This window comes from Mytilus trossulus, chromosome 5, assembly GCF_036588685.1.
Source record: "Mytilus trossulus isolate FHL-02 chromosome 5, PNRI_Mtr1.1.1.hap1, whole genome shotgun sequence".
Taxonomy (NCBI): Eukaryota; Metazoa; Mollusca; class Bivalvia; order Mytilida; family Mytilidae; genus Mytilus; species Mytilus trossulus.
The window spans coordinates 2,874,128-2,901,293 of NC_086377.1; the positions used below are offsets into that span (position 1 = coordinate 2,874,128).

General features: G+C 35.9%; 1 protein-coding gene and 1 long non-coding RNA gene across 2 annotated transcripts; both read left to right on the forward strand.

Moving 5' to 3' along the window:
• Window positions 1-4,947: 4,947 nt before the first annotated feature.
• Window positions 4,948-12,726, forward strand: LOC134718455 (transmembrane protease serine 3-like). The gene is made up of 7 exons (XM_063580975.1): window positions 4,948-5,084; window positions 6,120-6,326; window positions 8,467-8,546; window positions 8,999-9,087; window positions 10,925-11,187; window positions 11,736-11,875; window positions 12,518-12,726. The coding sequence occupies exons 1-7, from the start codon at window positions 5,027-5,029 to the stop codon at window positions 12,680-12,682; spliced, it is 1,002 nt and encodes a 333-aa protein (XP_063437045.1). The 5' UTR covers window positions 4,948-5,026; the 3' UTR covers window positions 12,683-12,726.
• Window positions 12,727-21,871: 9,145 nt separating this feature from the next.
• LOC134719356 (uncharacterized) lies at window positions 21,872-25,784 on the forward strand. Its single transcript, XR_010107561.1, has 2 exons — window positions 21,872-21,984; window positions 25,566-25,784. It is a non-coding gene; the product is annotated as an uncharacterized LOC134719356 (long non-coding RNA).
• Window positions 25,785-27,166: the final 1,382 nt, after the last annotated feature.

A 27,166-nucleotide genomic window follows, 5' to 3' on the forward strand; every position in this document is an offset into this window, starting at 1 on the left:
TTGGACCTTTTGGATTATAGCTCTTCATCTTTTATATATTTTGGCCACGAGCATCACTGAAGAGACATGTATTGTCGAAATGCGCATCTGGTGCAAGAAAATTGGTACCGTTAATTTTATTAAATCTTTCAAACAATATGAAAAAAAATTACAACATTTTAAAATATGGGTTTAAAAACTACATATGCTAATAATCTAAAAAGAAAAGTAGGGTTTGGTGGGTCAAATTATATAATTGCACTGCATGGATAAAACCAGAGGAATTCGAATATCTGGCAGAAATTCCGAAAAACGCGAAAAGCAAAATCCTTTATCATAATAAGTTCGTAAAACATCTATGCTTACCTTTCTGCATACAGAACTGTAGTAGTTTCAACCAATTCAGCTGCAAATCCAATCTTTGCTACCATTTCTGGATTTTCACGTCGTCTTGCCAACGCTCCCCTTTGCGACACAGGATTAGCTGGATCCGTAATGACAGGCCGGGGGATAGAAGCTAAAACATTAAATATACTAAGAAGGGTGAATAGTTAAAGTACTAAAATACTGAACTTAGAGGAAAATCAATTCGGAAAGTCCCTAATCAAATGGCAAAATCAAATAACAAAACGCATCATAAACGAATGGACAAGAACTGTCATATTCCTGACTTGGTTCAGGCATTTTCAAATAACAAAATGGTGGATTAAACCTGGTTTTATAGCGCTAAACCTCTCACTTGTATGAGAGTCTCATCAATTGCAGCTCATCAGTGAATAATCATTTGGTCCGATGACTCAATAATTACCCTTTGGTATTCGTTGTTTTGACAGAGTTGTAGTACTTGCAAATATTTGTCATACAGCTTACCACTTAATGATTACATACTTTGTGTTTCAAATAGAAAGTATTTGGATGAAATTAGACTGTACAACAATGTGTTCGTCAATTTAAAGTAAAGTATTGATTTGTTTCAGTATGAAATGAACATGAAATTTATAACGGTTTCTTTCTGATTATTGTTCTGTCTTTGAGGTTCTGAGTTCGAATCCCGTATTGAGCAGGTGCATTTAACTGTTATCTTAACGGACAAGGATTAATAAAGAAAAACTTTTTGAGCGCTAAGATTGACTGCATGTTGCTTGCTTTGCTCTGCATTAGCACAACAAGGCTATATCGCGGCGAGAGCTAATTCGAATATTTTTTTGAGCGCTTAGAAATTATACTCAAATTCACAAAATAGCTGCTCTTTTACGGGTTTAAAGTGAGATAAACTCGAAAAAAAACCAGTTAAACTAACAGTACTTATATCGACCAATGCCTATAAAATATGGCCCAATCCAAAAGATTTAAGGTAAATTATTGCTACTCTTATTAATTTAATTTTAAAATGTAACTTCTTGTTTATAAAAAAAACTAACCCACTTGTTGCAGTGAAGGAATCTATATTTTTTAACTTGAAGATAGAAATGACGTGATGATGATTAGACATGTTCAGTTGGAAGTGAATATATTATTAACTTAGACGTACGAATTCATAACTCGGTAGAAATGAATGTGAGTTTATACCTGACAAAGCTTAATTGAAAAGTGAGAAGTCTAAATTTGCAAGTAAAAATAATCAAGTTGAAAGTGAATAATCCAAGTTATAAGTGAAACATGTCAAAACTAATGTGATAATTATTGCACATAAAATGAGAAGCATTGCTGTAAAAGTCTTCCTCTGTAAAAAAAAATGCTGATTTTGAATATAAAAAAGAAGATGTGGTTTGATTACCAACTCTCCACAACAGACCATATGTCACAGAAATATAGGTAACCGAACGGCCTTCAACAATGAGCAAAGCCCAAACCGCATAGTCAGCTATAAAGGCCCCGAAAAAACAATTCAAACGAGAATAAAAACTGCTTTGACCTACATGAACTTACCGAATCGTCGAATATTTACTATTTCCAAAGCAGCACTTATAGCTTTTTCAATGTCTCCGTATCTTTCACCATTTACATTCAGAATGAAGCACATTGCCAATATACGGACTAACATATTGCCTAACATAATGTACAGAAATATCGTAGTCTGAAGTTACAGCGACAAAATGTCTGCTCAATAAAAGCTGTTGAATATCAACAATCGTTCACCTGGGTTGAGTTCAATATCGTAGCAGCTACGTAGCTGCTATCAATATCTATATATGGAGCAGCTAGTCTATAGCTACACGTTAAATAGTCAAAATCTACGTAGAACTACGTAGCAGCTACGATATTGAACGCGATCCTGAATTCATTAGTCCATAAGATCATGATCAATATACGTTACTAGTACAAAAATGTCAATTGTGAAAAAAACCTACTGAAGCCGCTCTTTTTTTACTTTAGTGATTTTTCTTTGACAAATACCTATAACATGCAAATGGTAAAAATAGCAAACGAACCCCAGAAAAAAACCCCCAGATCAGCTTAATGTTTCACGATTTAATGCTTAATAAACCTCGATCATTTATAAAGTAACGGACGATTAGCTTTAGGCATACTGTTATAAAAGGTTCAGTTATAAATAGACTCATGAATTAATAAAGTGCTGACAAAGATATAGTACTTATTGTTGATAGGTTTCTAATGATCAATATATTAAGTTGTTTAATAGTTTCAACTTTTTTTCTGTTTCTAACAAATGACTTCTATTTTTAACTTTTATGTATTTGTAGTTATGATATTGGGTAAATTATATCTATAGCATTGTGTGTATGTCATTATATATTCTAAAATCTTAATTCTTGTAACAAATACAAAAATTAAAAATTAAGATAAATTCCTCAGATGTACTTATTGATCTGAAGAACTTATATATGTAAAAGGGGGACGAAAGATACCAGAGGGAGAGTCAATCTCGTAAATCTAAAACAAACTGACAACGTCTTGGCTAAAAGTGAAAAAGAGACAAACAGACAAACAATAGTATAAAAAACACAACATAGAAAACTAAAGAATAAACAACATGAACACCACCAAAATCTTGGGGTGATGTTAGGTGCTCTTGAAGGGTGAACATATCATACTCTACATGTTACACCCTTCGTTATATATATAAAAGTCCGGTAGGGACATAATGTTGTTCAAGATTTATAGCTTTAAATTTGACAACAAACTTGACATGCCTTACTAACAATAAACTTGACATGTCTTACTTACAACAAACTTGACATGCCTTACTTACAACAAACTTGACATGCCTTACTTACAACAAACTTGACATGCCTTACTTACAACAAACTTGACATGCCTTACTTACAACAAACTTGACATGCCTTACTTACAACAAACTTGACGTGCCTTACTTACAACAAACTTGACATGCCTTACTTACAACAAACTTGACATGCCTTACTTACAACAAACTGGACATGCCTTACTTACAACAAACTTGACGTGCCTTACTTACAACAAACTTGACATGCCTTACGTACAACAAACTTGACATGCCTTACTTACAACAATCTTGACATGCCTTACTTACAACAAACTGGACATGCCTGACTTACAACAAACTTGACATGCCTTACTTACAACAAACTTGACATGCCTTACTTACAACTTTTCTCAGTGCAAAGTTCAAAGTATCTTACGATCAATACTGTAACATATTGCACTAAACTGTATCAAGTCGTCTTGAATGTAAGAAATGTAAGGAATGTAAGGAATGTAAGGAATGTAAGGAATGTAAGGAATGTAAGAAATGTAAGGAATGTAAGGGATGTAAGAAATGTAAGGAATGTAAGGAATGTAAGAAATGTAAGATATGTAAGGAATGTAAGAAATGTTAGACTGTTTATAATCAGTTAACTGCTTGTAGTCTATTTATGTACAATTGTCATTTTGTTTATTTTCTTTTGACATCAGACTCGGATCTCTCTTGAACTGAATTTTAATGTGCGTATTGTTATGCGTTTACTTTTCTGCACTAGAGGTATAGGGGGAGGTTCGAGATCTCACAAGCATGTTTAACCCTGCCGCATTTTTGCGCCTGTCCCAAGTCAGGAGCCTATGGCCCTTGGTTAGTCTTTTGTCATTTTTAATTTTAGTTTCTTGTGTATAACTTTGAGTTAAGAATGGCGTTCATTTTCACTGAACTAGTAAATATACATTTGTGTAGGGGTTCAATACGTAACTCGAGGCACCAGTAGTAGGTAAACAGTGTAAATGTCTCCTGCTATATCCATGTACTACCCACCATGGGAATCACCACGTGATAATCTAACACCGGACACAATCATTAATGTAACAGTTCAAACGACTATTACGGTATCTGATGATATAAGAACAGGAAGAAGTCGTTAGTGAGATTTTACACAGATGTTCCGGGACAAATATGAAAATGATCACAAATTAGGGATAATTTCTATTATTTATTATTAGAAACGGAAAGCCTAGTTACAAATCACGTCGGTTCCGAAGAACTGACTAAATATGAGATATGTTCCGAACGGACAAACTTTCTACCTGTCCTATGATAAATCAGTTCTACATGTACGAATGGATATCTCAATATACATTATTATGTATGATGTATATCAGACCGGCTTTCAATATATTCTTACAGCTGTCATGTCTAATATTTGCAACTGGACGTTGAGCAAACACTAATTAATCTGTATTTTCACGGTCCCTCTTTCGTTGGAAATGTTTTTTTTTGATTATATTGTTTATCATTGAAGAATGACAGGAGCGCTTTCCCCTAAGTCAGTCAATGGGTTCCCCCTTATATCTGACAGTTAGCGGACCAGCCCTTTTAAAGAGTTCTGGATGATCCCCCACTGAACTCATTGGTGTCTCTTTTCTGATGCAGTTCCGGTATTCAATATAAGATTATACGACCTCTACAACAGTAAAAATAGGTCGATTAGTGTGTCGGTTCAAGATTTGGTTCAAGTGAACTCTTAGTATCGTGTACATATTCATAATTCATGTTAAGTTAGTTCTTCCGTCACGGAGATAAGAGAACCCAGAGATAAGGCATTCACTTAGATTTCACATTACTGCGCTGGACGCCATGTTTTTGTGTCTAGGAGTATTTCTAGCTGGTCTAGTGGTAATAGCCGAGGGCTCAGGTAAAGTTTTAAAGAAACAATTCTATAACAATTGAATAGGTTATTTCCCTTTTCGCGGTTTTCTTCATTCTTTGGTATCCGCTGTATTTTTGACAGTGAGATTAAAACAAAAATTTTACAGTACAAAACGAATAGCATATACTATTTTGTGTCAACCACCATCATGGTTCACAATAGTTTTAAAGTTTGAATGAATGTCGGAACATTCCGTTATTTTTTTCTTACAAAATTGTTGGAAAACTCCATCATTCCTTTTCTATACTAAATCTTTAATGTCTAATTCACGTTTGTCTCGACTTGATTTTCACTGTGATTTCCTCAGCATGTTTAAGTTTCATGATTATATATCTATTTTTTACTGTGTACGTACACTTTTGCTATCTGTGTCTTTCCGTCCGTCTGCCTTAGTGGCCTGTGATGACCTTTAATGCTTTGACCTTTTTAGATAATATTTTAATTTGTCTATACAATTTATGAAAGGTAAACATCGGGTCCTTCTATAACTGACTATGCAGTATGGGCTTTGCTCATTGTTGAAGGCAGTACGATAACCTATATATGTTAATTTCTGTGTCATTGTGTGTCTCTTGTGGAGAGTTGTCTCATTTGCAATCATCTGTTTTTGTCTGTCGTCTATCATCTTTTGTTTAGACGCAACTATATTTCTAGTTTTTTTAACATCCTAGATAATGAAGGCTGTTTCAATATTCCCTCCTAATGATTTATTGTTCCATATCCTTTCATAGGACCTGCATAAGAGAGGCAACAGAAATTAACAGAAAGTTCAATCTCACGAATCGACAAATTACTTTAAATGCCTATACAGTAAAATGAAAAATGACAAAAAGAAAAAAAAGCATAAGACAACAGTACAAAAAAACTACACACTGGGCAACACGAACCCAACAACATTGTATGGAAAAAACTATGCCTGCTTCAATAATTGTCATAATTGTCTAATTGCTATTGTTTTAAATTCATTACCAACATCTTTTATTGATGCCTTCTGTATATTATTTGTTATTGTATTTACAGTATGTGCCACCTCCTATAAAGGAGCCTGTATCGATATTTTCAGTACATGTCCAAGTGGCTACGTACAAAGTTATAGTCACTGTGGTTTCTTAGAACTTTGTTGTTATCAACAACATTCTACAAGTACTGGAACCGGAACCGGAACTGGAACTGGTACCGGAAGTCATACCGGAACCGGAACCGGAAGTCACCAAACGAGTAGCGGAGGTAAATAATGATTTAGATTACATTAGCTGTATGTGTCAATAATTATTAGAAATTGTGGGTCCTCAATGCTCGTTAGCCTCGTACTCTATTCGGCATTTTAAACTTTTTTTTTACCACAGCGTCACTTATGAGCCTTTAGTAGACGAAATGGGCGTATAGTGTATATTTTTTTTTATTTAAACATCTTGGAGAGTTTTAACTAGTTATAAATGTAGCACAGCAAGGATTATGATAATATATTTCCAGTCGTTTCGTTGATTGATATAGGCTGAGCTTATGGTTTTATACGTTTTTAAAGTCATTTTTTAAAATAGACGTGGAGATTTTAAGTTTTGTTTTATCATACTATTTTTCCTCAAAGAATGGAAACGAAATTGTTCATTTAAAAGTGAACGAGAACTTAATATCAGAGATAGTTAGGGGAATAGGCGGGTTTTTAAAAACCTTGCCTGGTACAAAGATTGGACTAAGAGATATTGAAAAAAAGGTCAATATTTTGCCTTCAGTCTGGTTGCAATAGTTGTGTAACATGCGAAATCAATAAATCGGTCTTTCAAAAAGTGAATATAGATATTCCGTATTTAATAATCCTCCCCTCCTTTTATTAAATGAGCATCCACAAAGTAAAACACACTTCTAACTGTCATAGTTAGTGATTTGATAGTCCCTGTTTTTCAAACAAAATGGGTAAAAAATGCATGGCAAAGGTTAAAACAAGGAGAAAAAAAGAAAATGTGTTGCTTACATTTAAACAAGAAAATTTAAATGATGGGAAAAATTAATGCAAAAGAGAGAAACATGGACTAAACAATAAAAGAAGAAAGAAACAAGCTTTGGGACCCCTCCCTCCCCTATCTTTCAGTGTGACTATTAATGATATAGACATTGTGTATTGGGTTGACATTAAGACATCATATTCAATTGTTGTTGTCAATGATAAGAATGGGGAGTGGGTGAAATTGTTTCATTAGCGTACATATTTTGACTCATTTAAGTGAATTCGAAATCGAACAGCTATTCCGGCGTGTATGCCAACTTTAGTATAAAATACACCAGTGTATTTCATTATCCTAGGCAGATATCACTGGTCTTAAATTGATTATCGTAACTGGAATCAATACAATCCCAATATGGCGCCTACAGAAAAAGGTAAAATCTGTTTTGCTATTTTTCTCGAATGTAGCCTGTTCTTGTCAAGAGTTTCAACAACAAGCTACATTTGAGAAATATAAAGGCAACAGTAGTATACCGCTGTTCAAAACTCATAAATCCATGGACAAAAAACAAAATCGGGGTAACAAACCAAAACCGAGCGAAACGCATTAAATACAAGAGGAGAACAACGACATAAAATGAGTGATACGATTTTACCTATTTCTGTCGCCGCCATATTAGGATCGTCGTAATTCCAGTTACGAGTATCTGGGCTGCGTTCAATATCGTAGCAGCTATGTAGTCCTACGTAGATTTTGACTATTGCATATGTAGCTATATACTAATTTAGTCTAGTTGTTACATAGATATTGAAAGCAGCTACGTAGCTGCTACAATATTGAACTCAACCCAGTTTATGACCAGTGAGATATGTTAAAAAAGCGTTAGATATAAGGAAAAGAAATAAGCCGAGGTTTGTCGATGGCAACAGTTTCTCCCTTTCTTCAAACAAGTGTTTCATTCCGTTTGGAAATATTTTCACGACAGAGATTTTTTTTAAATTAGAGATACCCTATTGAGAAGGACTCAGTGTCCGATCCAGAACTTTTCAAAAAGGGGGGAGGCGCTGACTTACCTTAGGAGGCCCGTTCTTGTCATGCTTCAGTGGTTCCCAATATCCAATCAAACAAATTTTCCCCACAAAATTGGGACCCGTTCCACCAGCCCCCCATCCCCCTGAATCTGCCAATGGGACTCACAATTACAAATAAAATTTAATAAAGAGGTTACATATGATGCTTAGAAATGAGATAAAAAATGGAAAAAAGTGTAAAATGAAGGAATAAGAAAACAAACAATAGACAAAAATATGAAATAATAATGTTCTAACATATGGCATAATTATAAAGGATAGAGAAATATGGCATAACAATGAAAGGAAACAGATTGTTTGTTCATTAATATATTTTTTACATTTATTTTAAAGCTCAATGTGGAATACCTGATGTAACAAGTCATCGAATTGTTGGCGGAACTGTCGCAACTGCGCATGCTTACCCATGGCAGGTAAGGTTTCAATTACTAATATTACTTTTAATTTAAAAGAAAACAGCGACAACCCTTGGCGGTAACTTTATTTAAATTTGACACGTTAAAATCGAGAAAGGAAATGGGGAATGTGTCAAAGCGACAACAACCCGACCATAGAGCAAACAACAGCCGAAGGCCACCAATGGGTCTTCAATGTAGCGAAAAATTCCAGCACCCGGAGGGGTCCTTCAGCTGGCCCCTTAAAATATGTATACTAGTACAGTAATAATGGACGTCATACTTAACTCCGAATAATACACAAGAAACTAAAATTAAAAATCATACAAGACTAACAAAGGTTTTATTTTATTTAAAATTTTATTTTGATTTGTGTTTTGTATAGAAACTTTTCGTTCATCACGATATCTTTAGGAACACACATGTTCCTTTTAGACCGAGATGTTAATCAGGGGAGATAACTATTTCAGGTATCACTACGATATGGGAGTCATCACATGTGTGGAGGAACTATTATCGACAGTCAGTGGATTCTAACAGCGGCTCATTGTTTCGAAGAGTAAATATAAATTAATATGGCCCCTCCGCTAAGTTTGCCCTGTACATCCATTCGTACGTACGTCCAAAATTTGTCCCCGTTCTCAAACTGTATTTATTCCTTAATCAAAAGACAAAAAATTCACACAATACTTATTACCACAAAACCAAGTTTAAATTTTGGTAGCATCACTTTTAACTTTGTATTAAGGTTTATGTACCCTTCTGTAGCCATTTTTGTACGAATTTTTCAAACTTCAATTGTATCAAAACTACAGATATAATGAATAATAGAGATAGGCCATTAAGTACATATTCCAAGGGGAAAATTGATGCAAAGCATTATTTTCTACTGTTTCATTGCATTTGATAGAAAAAGAGGACTTTGTGGCAAATAAATCAAGATTTTTATAGAAAATCCACAGGCTTTATCCTTGTACTCTCATATTTGGCAATTTGATGACTGATAGATATAGGTTTATTGCATGCAGTGCTAGCATTAAGGGTACATAAACCTTAAAACCCTTCATAAACGAAAATCGCCAAATTTGCTGTGTTGTGCACCCAACATACAGAAACACAAGGAAATGCGTTTTCAAAGAAGATCACAACAAATAAATAGGCTATAACTATTACATTGAATCTTATGTATTTAGCAGTGGATATTTGTATCTGATATTTGTTTCATTTTTTGAGGAAAAACAAAAAAACAACAGCAAATAATCGAACAAAAATGCAAGAACCTTTAACATGTTGCTTTAATGCTCAAAATGGCAAAGTTTAGTGCCACAAACTTCTTCTTTTACATTCGTTTTGCCACGTACATATAATATAATATAAGCAGTGCCGCACACAGCTTTCACGATATATGTTAGTCCGCGGGCAACACTAATATTTGTTATGCCGCAAACAGCTACATGTCCGATGATATTTCTCATTCCGCGCACAGCTTCTATAAACAAGGTATTATCTCATACACCAACTATAACATTCTAAGGAGATATAGGAAAATGTTGTGTGAGTGCCAATGAGACAACTCTCCATCCAAATAACAATTTAAAAAAAGTAAATCATTATAGGTCAATGTACGGCCTTCAAAACGGAACATTGGCACACACCGAACAACAAGCTAGAAAGGGCCCCAACATTAATAGTGTGAAACCATAAGTGCCTATAATATTTGTAATTCTGCAATCAGCTTAAAAAGGGAGATAACTGTATTGTATTTAAAGCCAGACATCATCAATTTATGATTTAATGGTCGCAAATTGAGTTTAATGGCGACGCGTTATATTTGCATTGCCGATCACATCATTTAGATTAAAAACTGTTCTTAGTGACAAATACAGAATTCAAAATGATCTCAGTTCTGTAATATTCAAAGTTTGCCCATACAGTTTTCAATATTATCTGTGCCGCCCACAGCTTCTATGATAACCGTAGTACTAGTGCTGTCCACAGCTTCTTTTTAAATATTCTCAGTCGCAATTTTATACTTTTCGTTGTGCTGCCCAAAGCTTCTTTGATATTTGTAGCGCTGTGAAATGATTTTTTAAATATGTTTAATGCCATGCAAGGGCTCGACAATTTTTTTTTAACATTATGCGTTTAGAATTTGGATTTAACGGGATATAACAACACACAATGTAGATGTTTTGTTTTCGGAAAATATTTTTAACGGTAATTTTCCAGCACTGTTGCGTATTGACTTGAAGATGTAAATACTATTTTAACAAATGCCAACTTCAATGCATGACTAATGCACCTGATATTTCTAACACCCTGCGTTATAAATCACTTAAAACTACTGATTTGTACTGTGAATATAAATGTTGAATATTTCCCCCTTTTATTCTCAGCACCACCCACTCTTACTGGACCGTAGCAACTGGTATCCACGATAGAGGTCACATCTACCGAAGCCAGGTACATAACGTACGAAATGTAATCGTTCACACAGGCTACAGCTCACGAAGTAACCATAACGATATTGCACTCATCAAGTTAGATAAACCTCTTGACCTTACTGATTCTACAACCAAGGCCGCTTGTCTCCCTAACAAACAGGAAGATTTTGACGGACTGGTTTGTACAGTAACCGGATGGGGAGCTCTTCACACAGGTAACTATAGGTTATTTAAGGATTTCACACAGATGACTATAGGTTATTTAAGTTTTTTGTGTAGTTCATTTATTGGTTACTTCATTGCCTTGCTAAATAGTAAGGTATACATTTTTGTTCTAATATGATATTTGATTATATGAAATGCCGTTAGATTTTATACTGATCTATTTATGTCTTGAAATGAAATACGTGTTACGAAGGTTTGGACGATATAAACATATATATTTGTCATCTTACATCAAACCAAATTTTATTTTGTTTTTAATTTCGTCACTTTGGATTCCAAAGGACTATGGCTAATTTCCTTGTTCGTAATTTAAAAAAGTACCGTTAAGTCATATAAATATCTTTAAACCAATCACGACGTTTGTGTGTACGCTTTTGGAAAATATAACCCAGAATGCATTAGATTATCAAACGGAGAACCGTATATTTAACAGTACTTTTTCGTTATACCTTAGGGCTCAAAGGCATTTGTAATTATACATCGTTACTCACCAAAACTAATGTTTTCGAATATATACGTTATGATTTGTATTTATCAGATGGTCCAGGAACTAGATTATTAAATGAAGTTGATGTCCCAATCATGGACAGTAACAGATGCAAATATTACCTTGGCAACGTTATTTACGGAAGTAACATTTGTGCTGGATATAACCAAGGTGGCAGAGACGCTTGTCAGGTAATATGTTTACTATGCTAATACAACATCGTTTGTTACGTCTATTTTAATTGGACAACGTCACTTATATACATGGCATCGATTTAAAAAATTGATGCCGGGACTTACGCGTAAGCGTAGATGATGTATGCCAGATGTTAAAGTATGTTTTAACGTTGTTTTCTATCAGTTTCATTTGAATGAAGATAAAAGAAGTGCTCAATATGAATTAAATATTAGCCACTTGACGTTAATATAATTGATTACTTATCAAATTAAATAAGGTAACGCTTATATAGTTGTCAATGAGATAATTAGGAGATAACCGTATTGCGTTTAAAGTCTCGATGGTATTAATTGGTGATTTGATGGTCGCAAATTGAGTTTACTGCGACTCGTTAGCGGATTAAAAAAACGGATATTTGCGACCATCAAATCACTAATTGATGCCGTCGGAGCTAAAAATACAATACAGATATCTCCTAAGTGTGTTGCTTAAGTAACAACGTGAAGGTGAAGGTAAAATGTGTAAGTGATTTTGTAATCTTGTTACATATAGTTGAAGTTTTTATGTAGGTGCTTGAAGTTATTTAATCGTTATGCATAGGTTAGTTTAAGTATTTTTACATGTGTATAATTATATTTTTAACTATATATTTACAGGGAGATTCTGGTGGACCTCTTGTTTGTAAGAAGGACAGTGTCTACAAAATAACGGGAGTCGTCTCGTGGGGATATGGATGTGCCAAGAGGCATGCGCCAGGAGTGTACACTAGAGTATCCTCCTTCATTGATTGGATCAACACAAATAAAGCAAGACATCCATAAACAGAACAGATAATATAGGAACTGAAAATAAATATTTTTAATAATGGAGTAAACTATGTGTTTTAAATAGTGTGGCAAGAATGCATACGATAACGTCAAAGTACATTCTTAAATGAAAGCAAATAAAAAAATGCCAAACTCTGAGGGAAATTCCAAACGGAAAAACTCTATTGTAAATGCTAAATCAAAAGCTCAAACATATAAAACGAATACATCACATATTTCATATTCTTGACTTGGAGCAGGCATATTTTCATGTAGAAAATAGTGGATTTAACCTAGTTTTGAAGCCAGCCTAACCTCTCACTTGTATGACAATCGCATTGAATTTCATTATATTGACTAGTGTTTCTTTAGTTTTTAGAATTAATCATCGATCGTTGCTTCGGGCATAAATTAACGGTTGTCATGGTACACTTTGATCGGTTGATGGGTGCTTAACGTCATGTTGCAAATATTACAAGCATATATAGGACCGGAACTAATTAATTATTAATACTTTAATAAATTTGAACTGCAACTAAAAAAATAGGGTATGTTGAACAGAACAGGTCACCAATAAAAAGGTAAGTCACAGGCCAAATTACCGCTGAACGGAGGCTTCTTGATGTTTGATTTTTCAAAATATCTTGTGTCACGTACCGGGGGTACGCAACTGCTTTACTCTGGGTTTCGTACCAGAGTCGTTTCTCTGGATACAGTCAAGGCTCAAGAATAGGTAGCGTTATTTTATCAACTGAATATTCGGATTCTCTTTATATTGATGCTGGGCGTCAAAATTATGTAGGCTTTGGTATCAGACGAATAATGCCAAAGATGATAATTATATTGACATCCCGGTATAATGCTTTATTTAATATCTTGATATACTTTTGCTTGGCCAGTGCTTTCTAAAAGCAACGAAGTATTAATTATATACTGAGCCAGTGCTTTACTTGTAGCCACTGCTTTATATCTACTTTATTTGGGCCAGTGCGTGTGTTGGACTGTTTGGTCTGAGTCACTTCTTTGCTCTTATTCAATGTTTCACCGTCTGGAAATGCTCTACCTTTTTTTTTTACAGCCAATGCTTCTCTCTGAAGCCACTGCTTCTTCAGCAGCTAATATTAATTAATCACTTGGCTCCTTATTCAGGACCACTGCTTATAATTCTTATTCAGAACTATAGATTAATCTCACCTTTCTTCTGTCTCTTGTTAATAATCCAACTGCTCAGCTTGAATTCTAAATCCAGAACAACTTGAACTGTGAAAACCTTGGTATATACAGTAAATTGTAGACTCGTCCATACAATAGACTATTCCAGAAACGACTTAATCACTTAAACGTTTTACAACACCTAAGCATATATGGTATAACAAAGCACTTTTGTGACGGTTATATACTTTGTAACAACTGATCACGATCGTGGGAATTCCGGATTTATAGGACAATTCCTGACCCAAAATCAATTACTAATCACCCAGTTAAATGTAAACAAATCGAAAGTGAAAGTAAAATAATGTGTAAATAAATGAAGGGAATGAATGATCTTTCTTTCTGTTGGAGTTTACAATCGAATTATAAAATAAGCAAGAACCAGGTAAGTTTGCAAATTCATCACATTACCCACGCCTCCAAGAAATGCGTCCCGGCATTTACCATAATCAATTGAGCACAACTACATCAAGTGGACATTTTTCAGTCCCAAACTCTATCCGGGTATTGGCTCGAGCCATGTCATTCAAAAACCATAATTCTAAATATCATTAAACAACTGTTACTTCTTCAGTAACTAATCACTAAAACAACTGTTACTTATTCAGTAACTAACCACTAGAACAACTCGTAGAAGTATAATCTACCCGAAATGACAAGATCCCAACTCAACTGTTTACTATTACTTAACATGGGCATCAACTTTGGAAGTTAACTTTATCCTAAGAACCCTTAAATCATTTTCCATCTGTATTTCAAATATGCATGCTGACAGATTTTTGAACAAGTAATTTTGACCATGAAAACCAACAAGCCAAATAGTACATTTGAAAACCACTGAAAACATCACAAAGCCAAAACATGGTATGAAATAATTTTGCCTAACAACCGGCCACTTATGGACCACTCAAAGAGCTTGTTGAGAGGGATCTTTAACGTGCACAAAGCGTGGTTCTCCCTGAACACGGGACCTCGAATTTAACGTCCCCATCCGACGGACATCATTATTATATATAATATATACAAAGAAACAAGGCATTCTTGGAAATCTTTTTCCTTTAACAAGTAACTAAATATCTGTATTGTCTGTTCTTCGCGAACACTCACTTGTGAATAAATCACACGATAGAGCAATCAGAATACGTATCCCGTCGGACTGATCACTGAATAATTCAGTCAAGCCTTCCTGGCTTTGGTATTTGTATGCTTATTACATCAAATGTCACTTCATCTTTTCCAGATTTCAGTTTCCTCTATATCTTTGCCGTTTTCCTTGTATCTTCTCATCACTCTTCTTTCAACCAGCATCAATCCAGAGGTAGCCACTGGCCTGACAACCTGTGCTAGTACAAGGCTTGGGATGGTTCCAGTCGTAGTTGTCGTAACAGTTCCTATGTCCATAGGCGAGGACGAGAACAACGGTGGTGATGGCTTTGACATGGAACTTTCATCTGAATCAGTATCCATCATTCTCGGTATTAGAAACGAGCTTGACACAGGAGGTACCACTATAGTTGCAGTTGTGGTTGGCAACCTAGGCAATGCGAATCTCTTGGAGGCTATTGGGTGTGGTCCCAACGAACTCTTTAAGGTATCTAGTAGTCTCATCTTTGAAGAATTAGCCACCGGTAAAGGAGACGTGCTCTTCCTGACTACTCTGCCTTTGCTAAGTGAGCCTGTAGCCATTACTGATGTGCTTGTTGTGCTGGTCTTATATTTTGTAGGTTCTCCAAGGACATCAGATAGGGTGCCTGGATTCTGTTTCTCCCATTCACTATCGGTATCATCAATGGCTGACAAGGATGCTGCATGTCTCCTCCTCTGATGCCTCGTAAAGTCAAAGCCTCTTCCTGCTAGTTGCATACGGACACAGATCACATAAGTATTCTTCTTCTGAAGACCTTCTCTTTGCACATGCTATAACATGATCCTCCAATTTTTCTCTGTGTTGGACCGTACTTGGCAAACTTGGCACCTCCATCTTTCCCGTAGTTTCTTCTTTGTGTTAGCCATCTGTAATATAAGAGAAATTATTGTAAATATATACATGTATATACAAAACTAAGTGTTATGTACAGTTATACTTTCTATACTCGTTTCATTCATTCATCATTTTTTATTCATTTTTTTTTATATATATATACATATACTTTTTCTTTTACTTTAATCTTGAACATAATCATTTAACCAAGTGGGAGGCTTCCTTTCCCGTCTTAATCTTGGTAAATTAATGTGTTCGTCTTGTTCAATGGTCTCATATCTATTCTCAAAATCAAATTCAATTGAGGAATTTTCGCCAACAACTTGGGCTTGATCGTTCATTTCGGATACCTGATTTGACGGCTCGAGCCCTTGTTAACGCTCACCTAGTAATGGTTCACCTAACAAACGTTGATCCTTGCATTGTCTCATGCGATCAACATGAATTACTTGTGGTCGGCCCTTTCTGCCACAATTAACAAGGTAGGTTTCATCTGAGTATTGTTTTAACACTTTAAAGGGACCCCGCCAATAACTTGTAAACTTAGGGGATTGGCCAAGCTTACGTACAAGAAAGAAAACAAAAACTTTATCATTTTTATTAAATGTATTCCAACTTAAATGTTTGTCATGATATTGCTTCTGCCGAAGCATTTCTCTGTTAACATGATTCTGTACAAACTGGTGGGCGTCTTTCATTCTTTTCTTGTAACTCCCATACCCATTTGTTAGCCGGAATAGACTTCACTTCCATTGGGAGTTCGTACATAATATCTACAGGAGTAGCTACTTCTCTTCCCAACATCATACGGTTCGGAGTGCTGCCGGTTGTTTCGTGTACAGCTGTTCTGTAAGCCATCATCACATAAGGTAGAAGCTGATCCCAGTTTGTGTGATGCTCGTCGACGTACGCACTTAGCATTTTTACTAGAGTACTGTTGAACCTTTTAACCATACCATCGGATTGTGGGTGATGTGGTGTTGTACGGGTTTTTCTGATTTGTAGGAGGTTACACATTTCAGAGAAAAGCTCACTCTCAAACTGCCTTCCTTGATCTGAATGAACCAGTGTAGGTACACCGAATCTGCAAATAATTTATGTTACTATGATATTTGCAACCGTCGATGCTTCCATGTGTTCCATGGGAAAGCTTTCTGTCCATTTTGTATAGTAATCAGTATGTATTTATTGTCGTTGGCGGTTTTTGGCAACTCGCCCAAAATGTCGACTGCTATCCTTTCCATAGGGAAGCCTGACCTTTGAATCTACATTGGCCCTCTCTTTCGTTTTTGTGGGCCTTTCCTTCTTACACAGGTCTCACATCCTGTTATGTAGGCCACCACATTACGACGCATTCCAGGCCAATAAAACCTGTCTTTTAATCTTCCTAATGTTTTTCTTATCCCAAGATGTCCCGATGTTTTATTGTCATGGCATTGCTGTAAAACGACGCGCCTTTCTTTCGATGACGCGTAGTTTGCCTACTGTGCTTTGCTCTTTGCACACTAAACCGTTATCAACTTTCAATGTTTCGTATTGCAACCATAAACTCTTAACTGCATAATTACATTCCCCAATTTCTTTGAAAAGCGGTTTCTTGCCATTTAATACCCAAGTCTTTATCAAGGAAATGTGTTCATCTTCTTGTTGTAGCACCAACAGCGTCTTATTTTCATCACTCCCATCATTTATACAGAAAGCTGCTTCATTCACCTCTATAGGTGGTGCTTGTGTAACAACATTAACACGTACTAGTTTCTTCTCCCAGTCTTGTTCGAAGCCACATTATTTACATGGCATTCTGCTAAGTGCATCAGCGTTTCTGTGTTGATTTCCAGGTCGGTGCTTAATTTTCATGTTAGACGAACTAAGAACTGCCAGCCATCTCGCAAGCTGTCCTTCTGCGTTCTATAAATTCATTAACTACTGCAGAGAGCTATGGTCAGTTATAACAACAAACGTTCTTCCAAACAGAAAATGCCTAAAATGCTTAACTAAATGAACTACGGCAAGTAACTCTTTTCGAGTTACGCAATATTTACGCTCGGTCTTCGAAAGTGTACGGCTACCATAAGCAATAACCGTTTCTTTTCCGTCTATTTCCTGGGACAGGACTGCTCCAATTGCAGACTGACTTGCGTCCGTATCGAGTATAAAAGGTCTCGAAAAATCTGGATGTGACAGTATTGGCGCCTCGAGGAGCTTGGATTTCAATGTCTGAAACGCATGTTGACACTCCTCTGTCCACAAGTATTTGCGACCCTTTTCTGTTAATTTGTGCAAACATTTTGCAATGCCTGCAAAATTTTCAATGTATCTTCTATAATATCCGCACAGGCCGAGAAAAGCGCGCAACTCGCTTACATCTTTCGGTTCTGTCCATTGTTTAATAACCTCCACTTTTTGTGGATCCGTTGCCAGACCAACCTCACTTATTACATGTCCAAGGAAGGACACAGATTTTGCGAACAACGAACATTGTTTGGGTTTTAAGTTTAACCCGGCGTCAATCAATCTATCAAAAACTTGTCGCAATTTAGTTAACATCTCTTCAAAATTTCTGCCGACTACAATTATGTCATCCAAATACACCAAGCAAATGTTCCACTGTAGTTCAGCCATAACTCTTTTCATTAACCGCTCAAATGTTGCCGGAGCACAGGCGAGCCCAAACGGCATTTTACGAAATTGGAAAAGTCCACGCCGTGTCGCGAACGCAGTTTTAGGGCGGTCACTCTCTTCTAACTCTACCTGCCAATAACCTGAGCAAAGGTCTGAAGTTGAGAACCACCTGTTGCCAGCTCGCTGCTCCAATGAATCGTTTGTTCGAGGTAACAGATACGCGTCTTTTACCGTAAGGTCATTGAGTCGACGATAATCGACACAGAAGCGAGTCGATCCGTCCTTCTTTTTAACAAGTTCAATCCCTGATGACCATGGCCCTTCAGACGGCTCGATCACGCCTCGTTCTAACATATTGTCAATATGTTTGTCAATTTCCTCGCGCATGGCTACCGGTGTCCGCCGAGGTGTTTGTTTGACAGGATAATTTGTTCCGGTGTTGATGGCGTACAATACTAGTACATCCGAGATTGTTATCGGACAGCGCAAAAAGCGACAGTAAGTAACTTGATGTCTCTGCTTCTTCGTCAAATGGGAACTTGCTTCATTGACCAGCTTCTGCAGTTCGTTGTCCAATTTTGGATTTTTGTGTTCTTTACTGGTGTTTCTAGTCATGGTGATGACATCTTCTACTGGACTTATTTCTCCAACAATGGTTCCGGCTCGTATTGTTGTTACATTATTTGAAACATTTAGCAATCTAAATGGCACATGTTCTCGTGCTTCAACCAGGGTCTTTGCCAGTAAAGCGTTGTCCCTTTTTACAAACTTCTCGCATGGCTCAATAATGTCTATCTGCAGTTTACTGGTTAACGTATCATAGTCATTAATCCTACCACGCAAAAAAGCTTCTGTTCTTGGTGGTATACTGATGTCCTCTGCGGTTGAAATTCTGTAACAGCCTATTTTGCCAGAAAAACGGATATGTGTTACTTTTGCATTGAAGGGTTTCCTGTTGTAAATCTATTTTGCAATTATTCTTTTTCATAAAATATAAACCCAGTATCCCGTCAATAGATATGTCGGCAACCAAAGCTTCAACTATACATTTGTCTTGTCCAATCTCGATACAGAACATTCCCTTACCAGCTATGCTCAGCTCTGTTCCATTTGCCGAAATAATGACTTGGGTTATTGGTTCAAGTTCCGGTCGTTCCTTTTTCTGTATTCTGTAAAACAAAGCGTGCGAAACTAAAGTTACCGTGGCACCAGTGTCTATTAAAAACTTGGTAGGCTGATTATGAACCGAGACGTCAATGTACGCACCAGCTTCCATGTTTGAAGCATCTGCTCCCACGTTAATTTTTCTTCTTTTCATCCGCCTGTGCCTACTGTTGTAGTGTAAAGGCCACACTGCTCCGTTTCCCCTTCCATTATTTCCATTGTAAGGCTTCTTAGGAGCTCTACATTCATTTCTAAAATGTCCAAATCTTCCACAATTGTAGCACTGTATCTTGTCTTTCCATCCAGGCATATGGGTATCGGAGTCTTTCCTGGTCATATCGCTTTTAAAATTATTAAGGTCCTTTTGGAGGGATTCAATTTTTGTTGAAAAGTCTTCCATCATTTTTGCCATTTTAACGTAAGACTCATTTGGTTCAGTGCATGTGGCGCGCAAATGACCTCTGCCAGTGTCGTATTTTCTTTCAGCCTTGTAAAAAGCTTTTAATTCTACGGCAAGACATATTGTTTGATTGAGGTTTTCCGGCCTAGATTGTTTTATCCTTATTCTCATCTCCCGTGCTAAAGTTTCTTTAACCTCGCTTGGTGCGTTGGGATAAGCCTTGTTTACCAATCTTCTTATGGCCTGAACAAGCTCCGGCAAACTTGCTTTTTGCCTTCTTTCTTTTAATTGTACTCGGTACAACTCAGTCTGGTTTGGAGGCGAAAATCTTTCTTGCAATGCTTTTATTAATGTAGTATAATCCATTCTTTTCTCAGTAGGTAGATCACTAAACACTCCCTGTGTGTGTCCTCTTAAAGCTGTTGCAAGGTACAGACCCTTCTTTTGGTCATCCCAGTTGTTGATCACCGCACAGGCATCAAAATGAGACTTAAAATCGCTCCGTTCACTCGTTCCGTCATAGTTGGCAAGCTTAATTTCGCGCCGTGTCTTCCCGTGGCTAGGTTTTTCAGCGGAATTAGTGTTGCGGACTTGCTTGTTTTGGCGTAATTCTTCCCTCAGTTTCGGTGATACATCTGGCATCGGCATTGCTTCGGTTCCTGCTTCTTTCTTTGTGGTGTGTGTCTTCTGCGTTGTCTGTTCTTTTGGCCGCGTTCCTTTGTCGTCCGTCTTTATAGTGGTAAATGGCCCATATAAACGCGGCACTTCGGGTGTTGGAACATTCCGATCCGTATCGACACTGGCACGCTGCGTATTTTGCATGAAATCGCCGTGACGCGTTTGAATTATACCAGAGTCACTTAAATCTTTTACTGGGATTTTTGGGGTAGAATGTAAATTTGCACTTGGTCCCTGGCTCATTAAAGTCTGCATTCTATCGCTTAATTCTTCTTCTTACAAACGTATTTGCTGCCCTAACTCATTATACTAGTCCATTTTTAATATTTTATTTAAAATATATCCAGAGCCTTGCTGTATCCCACCGCTGCCACCAACAACTATGTCACGTACCGGGGGTACGCAACTACTTTACTCTGGGTTTCGTATCAGAGTCGTTTCTCTGGATACAGTCAAGGCTCAAGAATAGGTAGCGTTATTTTATCAACTGAATATTCGGATTCTCTTTATATTGATGCTGGGTGTCAAAATTAAGTAGGCTTTGGTATCAGACGAATAATGCCAAGGATGATAATTATATTGACATCCCGGTATGCAGCTTTATTCAATATCTTGATAAACTTTTGCTTAGCCAGTGCTACTTTATTTGGGCCAGTGCGTGTGTTGGACTGTTTGGTGTGAGTCACTTCTTTGCTCTTATTCAATGCTTCACCGTCTGGAAATACTCTACCTTGTATACAGCCAATGCTTCTCTCTGAAGCCACTGCTTCTTCAGCAGCTATAATTGATTAATCACTTGGCTCCTTATTCAGGACCACTGCTTATAATTCTTATTCAGAACTATAGATTAATCTCACCTTTCTTCTGTCTCTTGTTAATAATCCAACTGCTCAGCTTGAATTCTAAACCCAGAACAACGTGAACTGTGAAAACCTTGGTATATGTAGTAAATTGTAGACTCGTCCATACATTAGACTATTCCAGAAACGACTTTATCACTTAAACGTTTTACAACACCTAAGCATATATGGTATAACAAAGCACTTTTGTGACGGTTATATACTTTGTAACAACTGATCACGATCGTGGGAATTCCGGATTTATAGGTCAATTCCTGACCCAAAAACAATTACTAATCACCCAGTTAAATGTAAACAAATCGAAAGTGAAAGTAAAACAATGTGTAAATAAATGAAGGGAATGAATGATATTTCTTTCTGTTGGACTTTACAATTGGATTATAAAATAAGCAAGAACCAGGTAAGTTTGCAAATTCATCACACTTGTTTCTGTATGTTATTGACAACAAAATATTTGTTAGTAAAGTCAGCTATTGCTTATCCTGAGAACAATATTACCCCTCAACTAAAAAGAGAAGAGTCGGAAGCTTTTTGTATAGAAATGTATTTAAACACTTTTTATAAGGCACCAAATACCGAAATTTTAGAATACAGTCATTTGACTTTACTGAAGCGGTGTCTCATTTGTTATCATACCACATCTTCGTATGTTTAAGCTCCGTTTACTGTACAATGACAGAGTCATTATGATCCTTGCTATTATTGTATATACGAAAATGAAGACAAATCAAACAAAAACACTATTGTTCAGTCGTCCCCGAAAGTATCACTATCCCAGTAGTCAGCACTTCGGTGTTGACATGAATATCAATAATGTGGTCAGTTTAATAAATTTTCTGTTTATAAAACTTTGGATTTTTCGAAAAACTAAGGATTTTCTTATCCCAGGCATATATTACTCTAGCCGTATTTGGCACAATTTGTTTAGCATTTTGGGTCCTAAATGCCCTTAAACTTTGTACTTTTTTGGCTGTATAACTGTTTTGATCTGAGCGTCACTGATGAGTCATATGTAGGCGAACCGCGGGTCTGGGGTATTAAACTATAACCTTTATAGTTTTGATAACTATTTATCGTTTGTTGATGTATATCATATTCGTTTTTCGTTCATTGTTTTGTACATATATCTGGTCTTTAGTTTCTCATTTGAATTGTTTTATAGGTGTTTTAACCATCAATATACAATGCTATTTGGGAGAGGGTTCAGATCTCACACCGCAGTTTTGGGCCAATCCCATGTCAGGAGACTCTTGACTTTAAAGTCGTTTATATGTTTCGTTATTTTGAAGGAACTAGTAGATAGAAATAGGAAGAGGCGATGTGAGTGCCAATGAGACAACTCTCCATCCAAATAACAATTTAAAAAAAAAGTGAACCATTATAGGTCAATGTACGGCCTTCAACACGGAGCCTTCGCTCACACCGAACAACAAACTAAAAAGGGCCCCCAAATTACTAGTGTAAAACCCTTCAAACGGGAAAAACCAACGATCTAATCTATATAAAAAAAAACGAGAAACGAGAAACACGTATAAATTACATAAAGAAACGACAACTACTGTACATCAGATTCCTGACTTGGGACAGGTGCAAAGATTTGCAGCTAATAGTACTCATTTTGTAAGGGCCATCTGAATCCCACCTCCTAGTGCAGGATTTTCACGATATGATGGAGACCCATTGGTAGCCTTCTAAACTGTATTTTGGGGGTATTTATTTTGGTTTACTTTGATGAACTAGCTAAAAAATAGCAGACAACATATTTCTAATTGCTATAAACCTCTTCATAGACACCAGAAATGAAATCTGTATTATCGACAGACGCGAGTTTCGTCTACAAAAGATTCATCAGATTAAAAAATGTTGAAAAAGCAAAAGAAAGTTTGAAGTTGAAGAGCATTTATTTGCCGTTTTGTGGCATACAGCTAACATAATCTATTTCTGAAGAAAAAAGCCTAATTATTTCAAAATTCATTGCTATGACTATTTACATTACTAAACAGAAAAAGGGACACTAATCGGTCTTATCATTAGATTGCTGTATTCGATATGGTAGCAACACTAGAGGTCAGCGTAATTTTTCTTTTGTAGTGTCTAACGACAACCTTTGTATGGTCAAATGACCAACAGTACTGCAACAGGTAGATTCTACTTACTTCCAAAAAATAAGACTCTGAAAGTGAAGTTGAAGTCAGTGGTTGTCGTTTGTTGACGTGTTACATATTTTTTTTTGTTCAGGTTCAAGCATAGATTACCTTAGCCGTATTTGTCACACCTTTTTGGAACTTTGATCGTCAATGCTCGTCAACAATGACTTTTTTGGCTTTATAAATATTTTGATATAAGCGTCACTAATGAGTCTTATGAAGACAAAACGCGCGTCTGGCGTACAAAATTATAATCCTGGTACCTTTGATAACTATTGTGCATAGATAAGGCCTTTAGTTTTCTCGCTTGCATTTGTCAATTCGGTGCGATATGCGGTATGGACTTTGATCATTGCGGAAGTCCGTATGGTGACATATAGTTTTTAATATCTGTGCCATTGGGTCTGGGGTGGTATCAGGTATTCAGAATGGGTAAGTAGAACCTGATCCACATGTGGCATCCGTCGTGTTTCTCACAAATGATACACTATGGACTTTTAGTATAAATTCTGGGTATTGTCATTGCTTATCATCTTGATAACGAGTTTCAGTAATCTTTTATTTATCTAATTGAATTAACTTGTTGATGTTAAGTATATTTTTTGGTGATTTTCATTTAACTTGTTCTGTATTTATACATCCCGTTATTGCGTTTTTCTGCTTTAGTAAATTAGCATCCTAATAACGTGTTAAAGTATTCTTTTATTTGTTTTTATGAATATTACTTTGACTGTTTAGTTTACACTTGGGGATATTCATTTCACGTGGCTCTCTACTTGTACATCTCTTTTTTGTATTGATGTGCTAGTTTTTTTCTTGTCGTTTGTTTGTGGTAATGTGTTCTTATTCGATATGTCTTATGTTCGTTTCTTTGTTACATATTTGTTTGTTTTTAAAGTGACTAAATGTTAATTACAATGTTGAATGCTGCATCCCTATTCTATAATTGTTGCCTATTGTGTCTTTTTGTTTTTTTTACACATCGTTTTCTATATAATGGAATTGTATGGGACTATCATACAAATGAGAGGTTTATCTAATTATAAAAAAACAGTTGTTATCCACAATTTTCTATATATGAAAATGCCTGCATCAGGTCAGGAATATGTTATTCAATTCGTCTGGTGTGTTTGAATATTTAATTCGCCATTTGATTACGAAATTCTGTTTTAGGAATTCAGTATTTTTTTGTTATTTTACCCCTTTTCTTTATATAAGTATAAATTAATATGAGTTTCGTTCCCAAATATTTATCATTGTTTATAAGGTCAATAATATCTAGACTATATTATTTATTTGTGTCCACACTATGTACATAGATAAGACATATCATTCATATTAAAGTCAAAATGTTGATCCACACTGAACAACACTGTAATAACAGCATAGACAGGATATCCGTGGTAGGGGTCAGTTGTTTTTCTGTAGTACATTTGTGTTTAACGGTTTATCTGGCAGTGTAGGTTTTCAAACTAGAATCAGCCATAGAGACTACGTCAAATGGAGTAAGTGTATAACATTAGTTTTGTCTCACCAATATTTTCCATGCTTTATCTTGTCTTTTGGCCGCAAATTAAGTTTAATGGCGACACGTTAGCGGAGAAAAAAACCGGGTATTTGCCACCATCAAATCACTAGTTGATGCCGTCGGAGCTTCAAATATAATACAGCTATCTTCTAAATGTGTTGTTAAAGTAATAACGTGAAGGTGAAGGTAAAATGTGTAGGTGATTTTGTAATATGTAGGTAAGTGAATTTATTTAATCGTTATGTATAGGTTAGTTTAACATATTGACACATGTGTATAATTATATTTTAAACTCTTTACTAACAGGGAGATTCTGGTGGACCTCTTGTTTGTAAGAAGGACAGTGTCTAAAAAATAACCGGAGTTGTCTCGTGGGGATATGGATGCGCCAAGAGGCATGCGCCAGGAGTGTACACTAGAGTATCCTCGTTCATCGATTGGATCAACACAAATAAAGCTAGACATCCATGAACAGAACAGATAATATAGAAACTGAAAATAAAATATTATTAATAATGGAGTAAACTATGTGTTTTACCTATGTGTCCAGAATGCATACAACTCCAAAGTACATTTTTAAAAGAAAAAAATACCAAACTCCGACGAATATTCAAAACGGAGAATCTCTAATGTAAATGCGAAATCACATCCTGAAACGCACCAACAGAATAAATAACACATTTCATACTCCTGCTTTGGTGCAGGCATGTTTTCATTTAGAAAATGGTGGATTTAACCTAGTTTTAAAGCTAGCTTAACGTTTCACTTGTATGACAATCGCATTAAATTTCAATATATTGACTAGTGTTTCTTAAGTTTTTTAGAATATATCATATATCGTTTCTTCGGGCATAAATTAACGGTTGTCATGGTACACGTTAATCGGTTGTTAGGTGCTAACGTCATGTTGCAAATAATACATGCATATTGATGACCGGAACTGATTGATTATTAATAAACTGACTCTGCAAAGTAAGTTGATCGGGAAGATGAAGGGAAATTTAAACTGCAACTAAAAAATAAGGGTATGTTTGATAAGGAAAGAACAGGTCACACCAATAAAAAAGCTAAGTCACAGGCCAACTTACGGCTGAACGGAGACTTCGTGATGTTTGATTTTTCAAAATATCTTGTTTCTGTATGTTATTGACAACAAAATATATTTTAGTAAAGTAAGTTATTGCTTATCCTGAGAAAAAAATCACCCCTCAACTAAAAAAGAATAGTTGGGGAGCTTTTAGTATAGAAATGTATTTAAACACTTTTTATAAGGCACCAAACCCTGAAATTTTAGAATACAGTCATCTGATTCTAATGGAGCGGTGTCTCATTTGTTATTATACCACATCTTCGTATGTTTAATCTCCGTTTACTGTACAATGACAGAGTCATAATGATCCTGGCTATTATTGTAGATAAGAACTTATTACAAATTAAACAAAAACACAACACCAACAAATTAGATAAGAGTAGACTTTTCTTGAGAAGAGATTAATTGTCATGTGAAATTTATTTGAGCTGCGTTGCACATAAAGCGACCTTATGCAAATTTATATCTGTCATTACCAATGAATCTATTAACTTATTTCGGATGAACAAAATCTGTATGCAAAGTCTGTAACTGTTTGGAAATTGACGTAAGAATCCTATTAAACCCCAACATCCATCTTTTATAATCATGGTATCTTTGATAACTATTTATCGTTTGTTGCTGTTTATCATAGTTGTTCTTTGTTAATTGTTTTGTACATAAATCTGGCCTTTAGTTTCTCGTATGAATTGTTTATAGGTGTTAAAAAATCAATATAAAATGTTTTCTGGGAGAGGGTTGAGATCTTACAACACATGTTTAACCACAGCGCCCACCTCATAGTGCAGGATTTTCTCGCTACGTTGAAGATCCATTG

Coding starts and splice junctions, on each gene's coding strand:
- LOC134718455 (XM_063580975.1), top strand. CDS start 5,027: ATGTTTTTGTGTCTAGGAGTATTTCTAGCTGGTCTAGTGGTAATAGCC. Junction 6,327..8,466: donor TCACCAAACGAGTAGCGGAG/GTAAATAATGAT, acceptor TTTATTTTAAAG/CTCAATGTGGAATACCTGAT. Junction 11,188..11,735: donor ATGGGGAGCTCTTCACACAG/GTAACTATAGGT, acceptor TGTATTTATCAG/ATGGTCCAGGAACTAGATTA.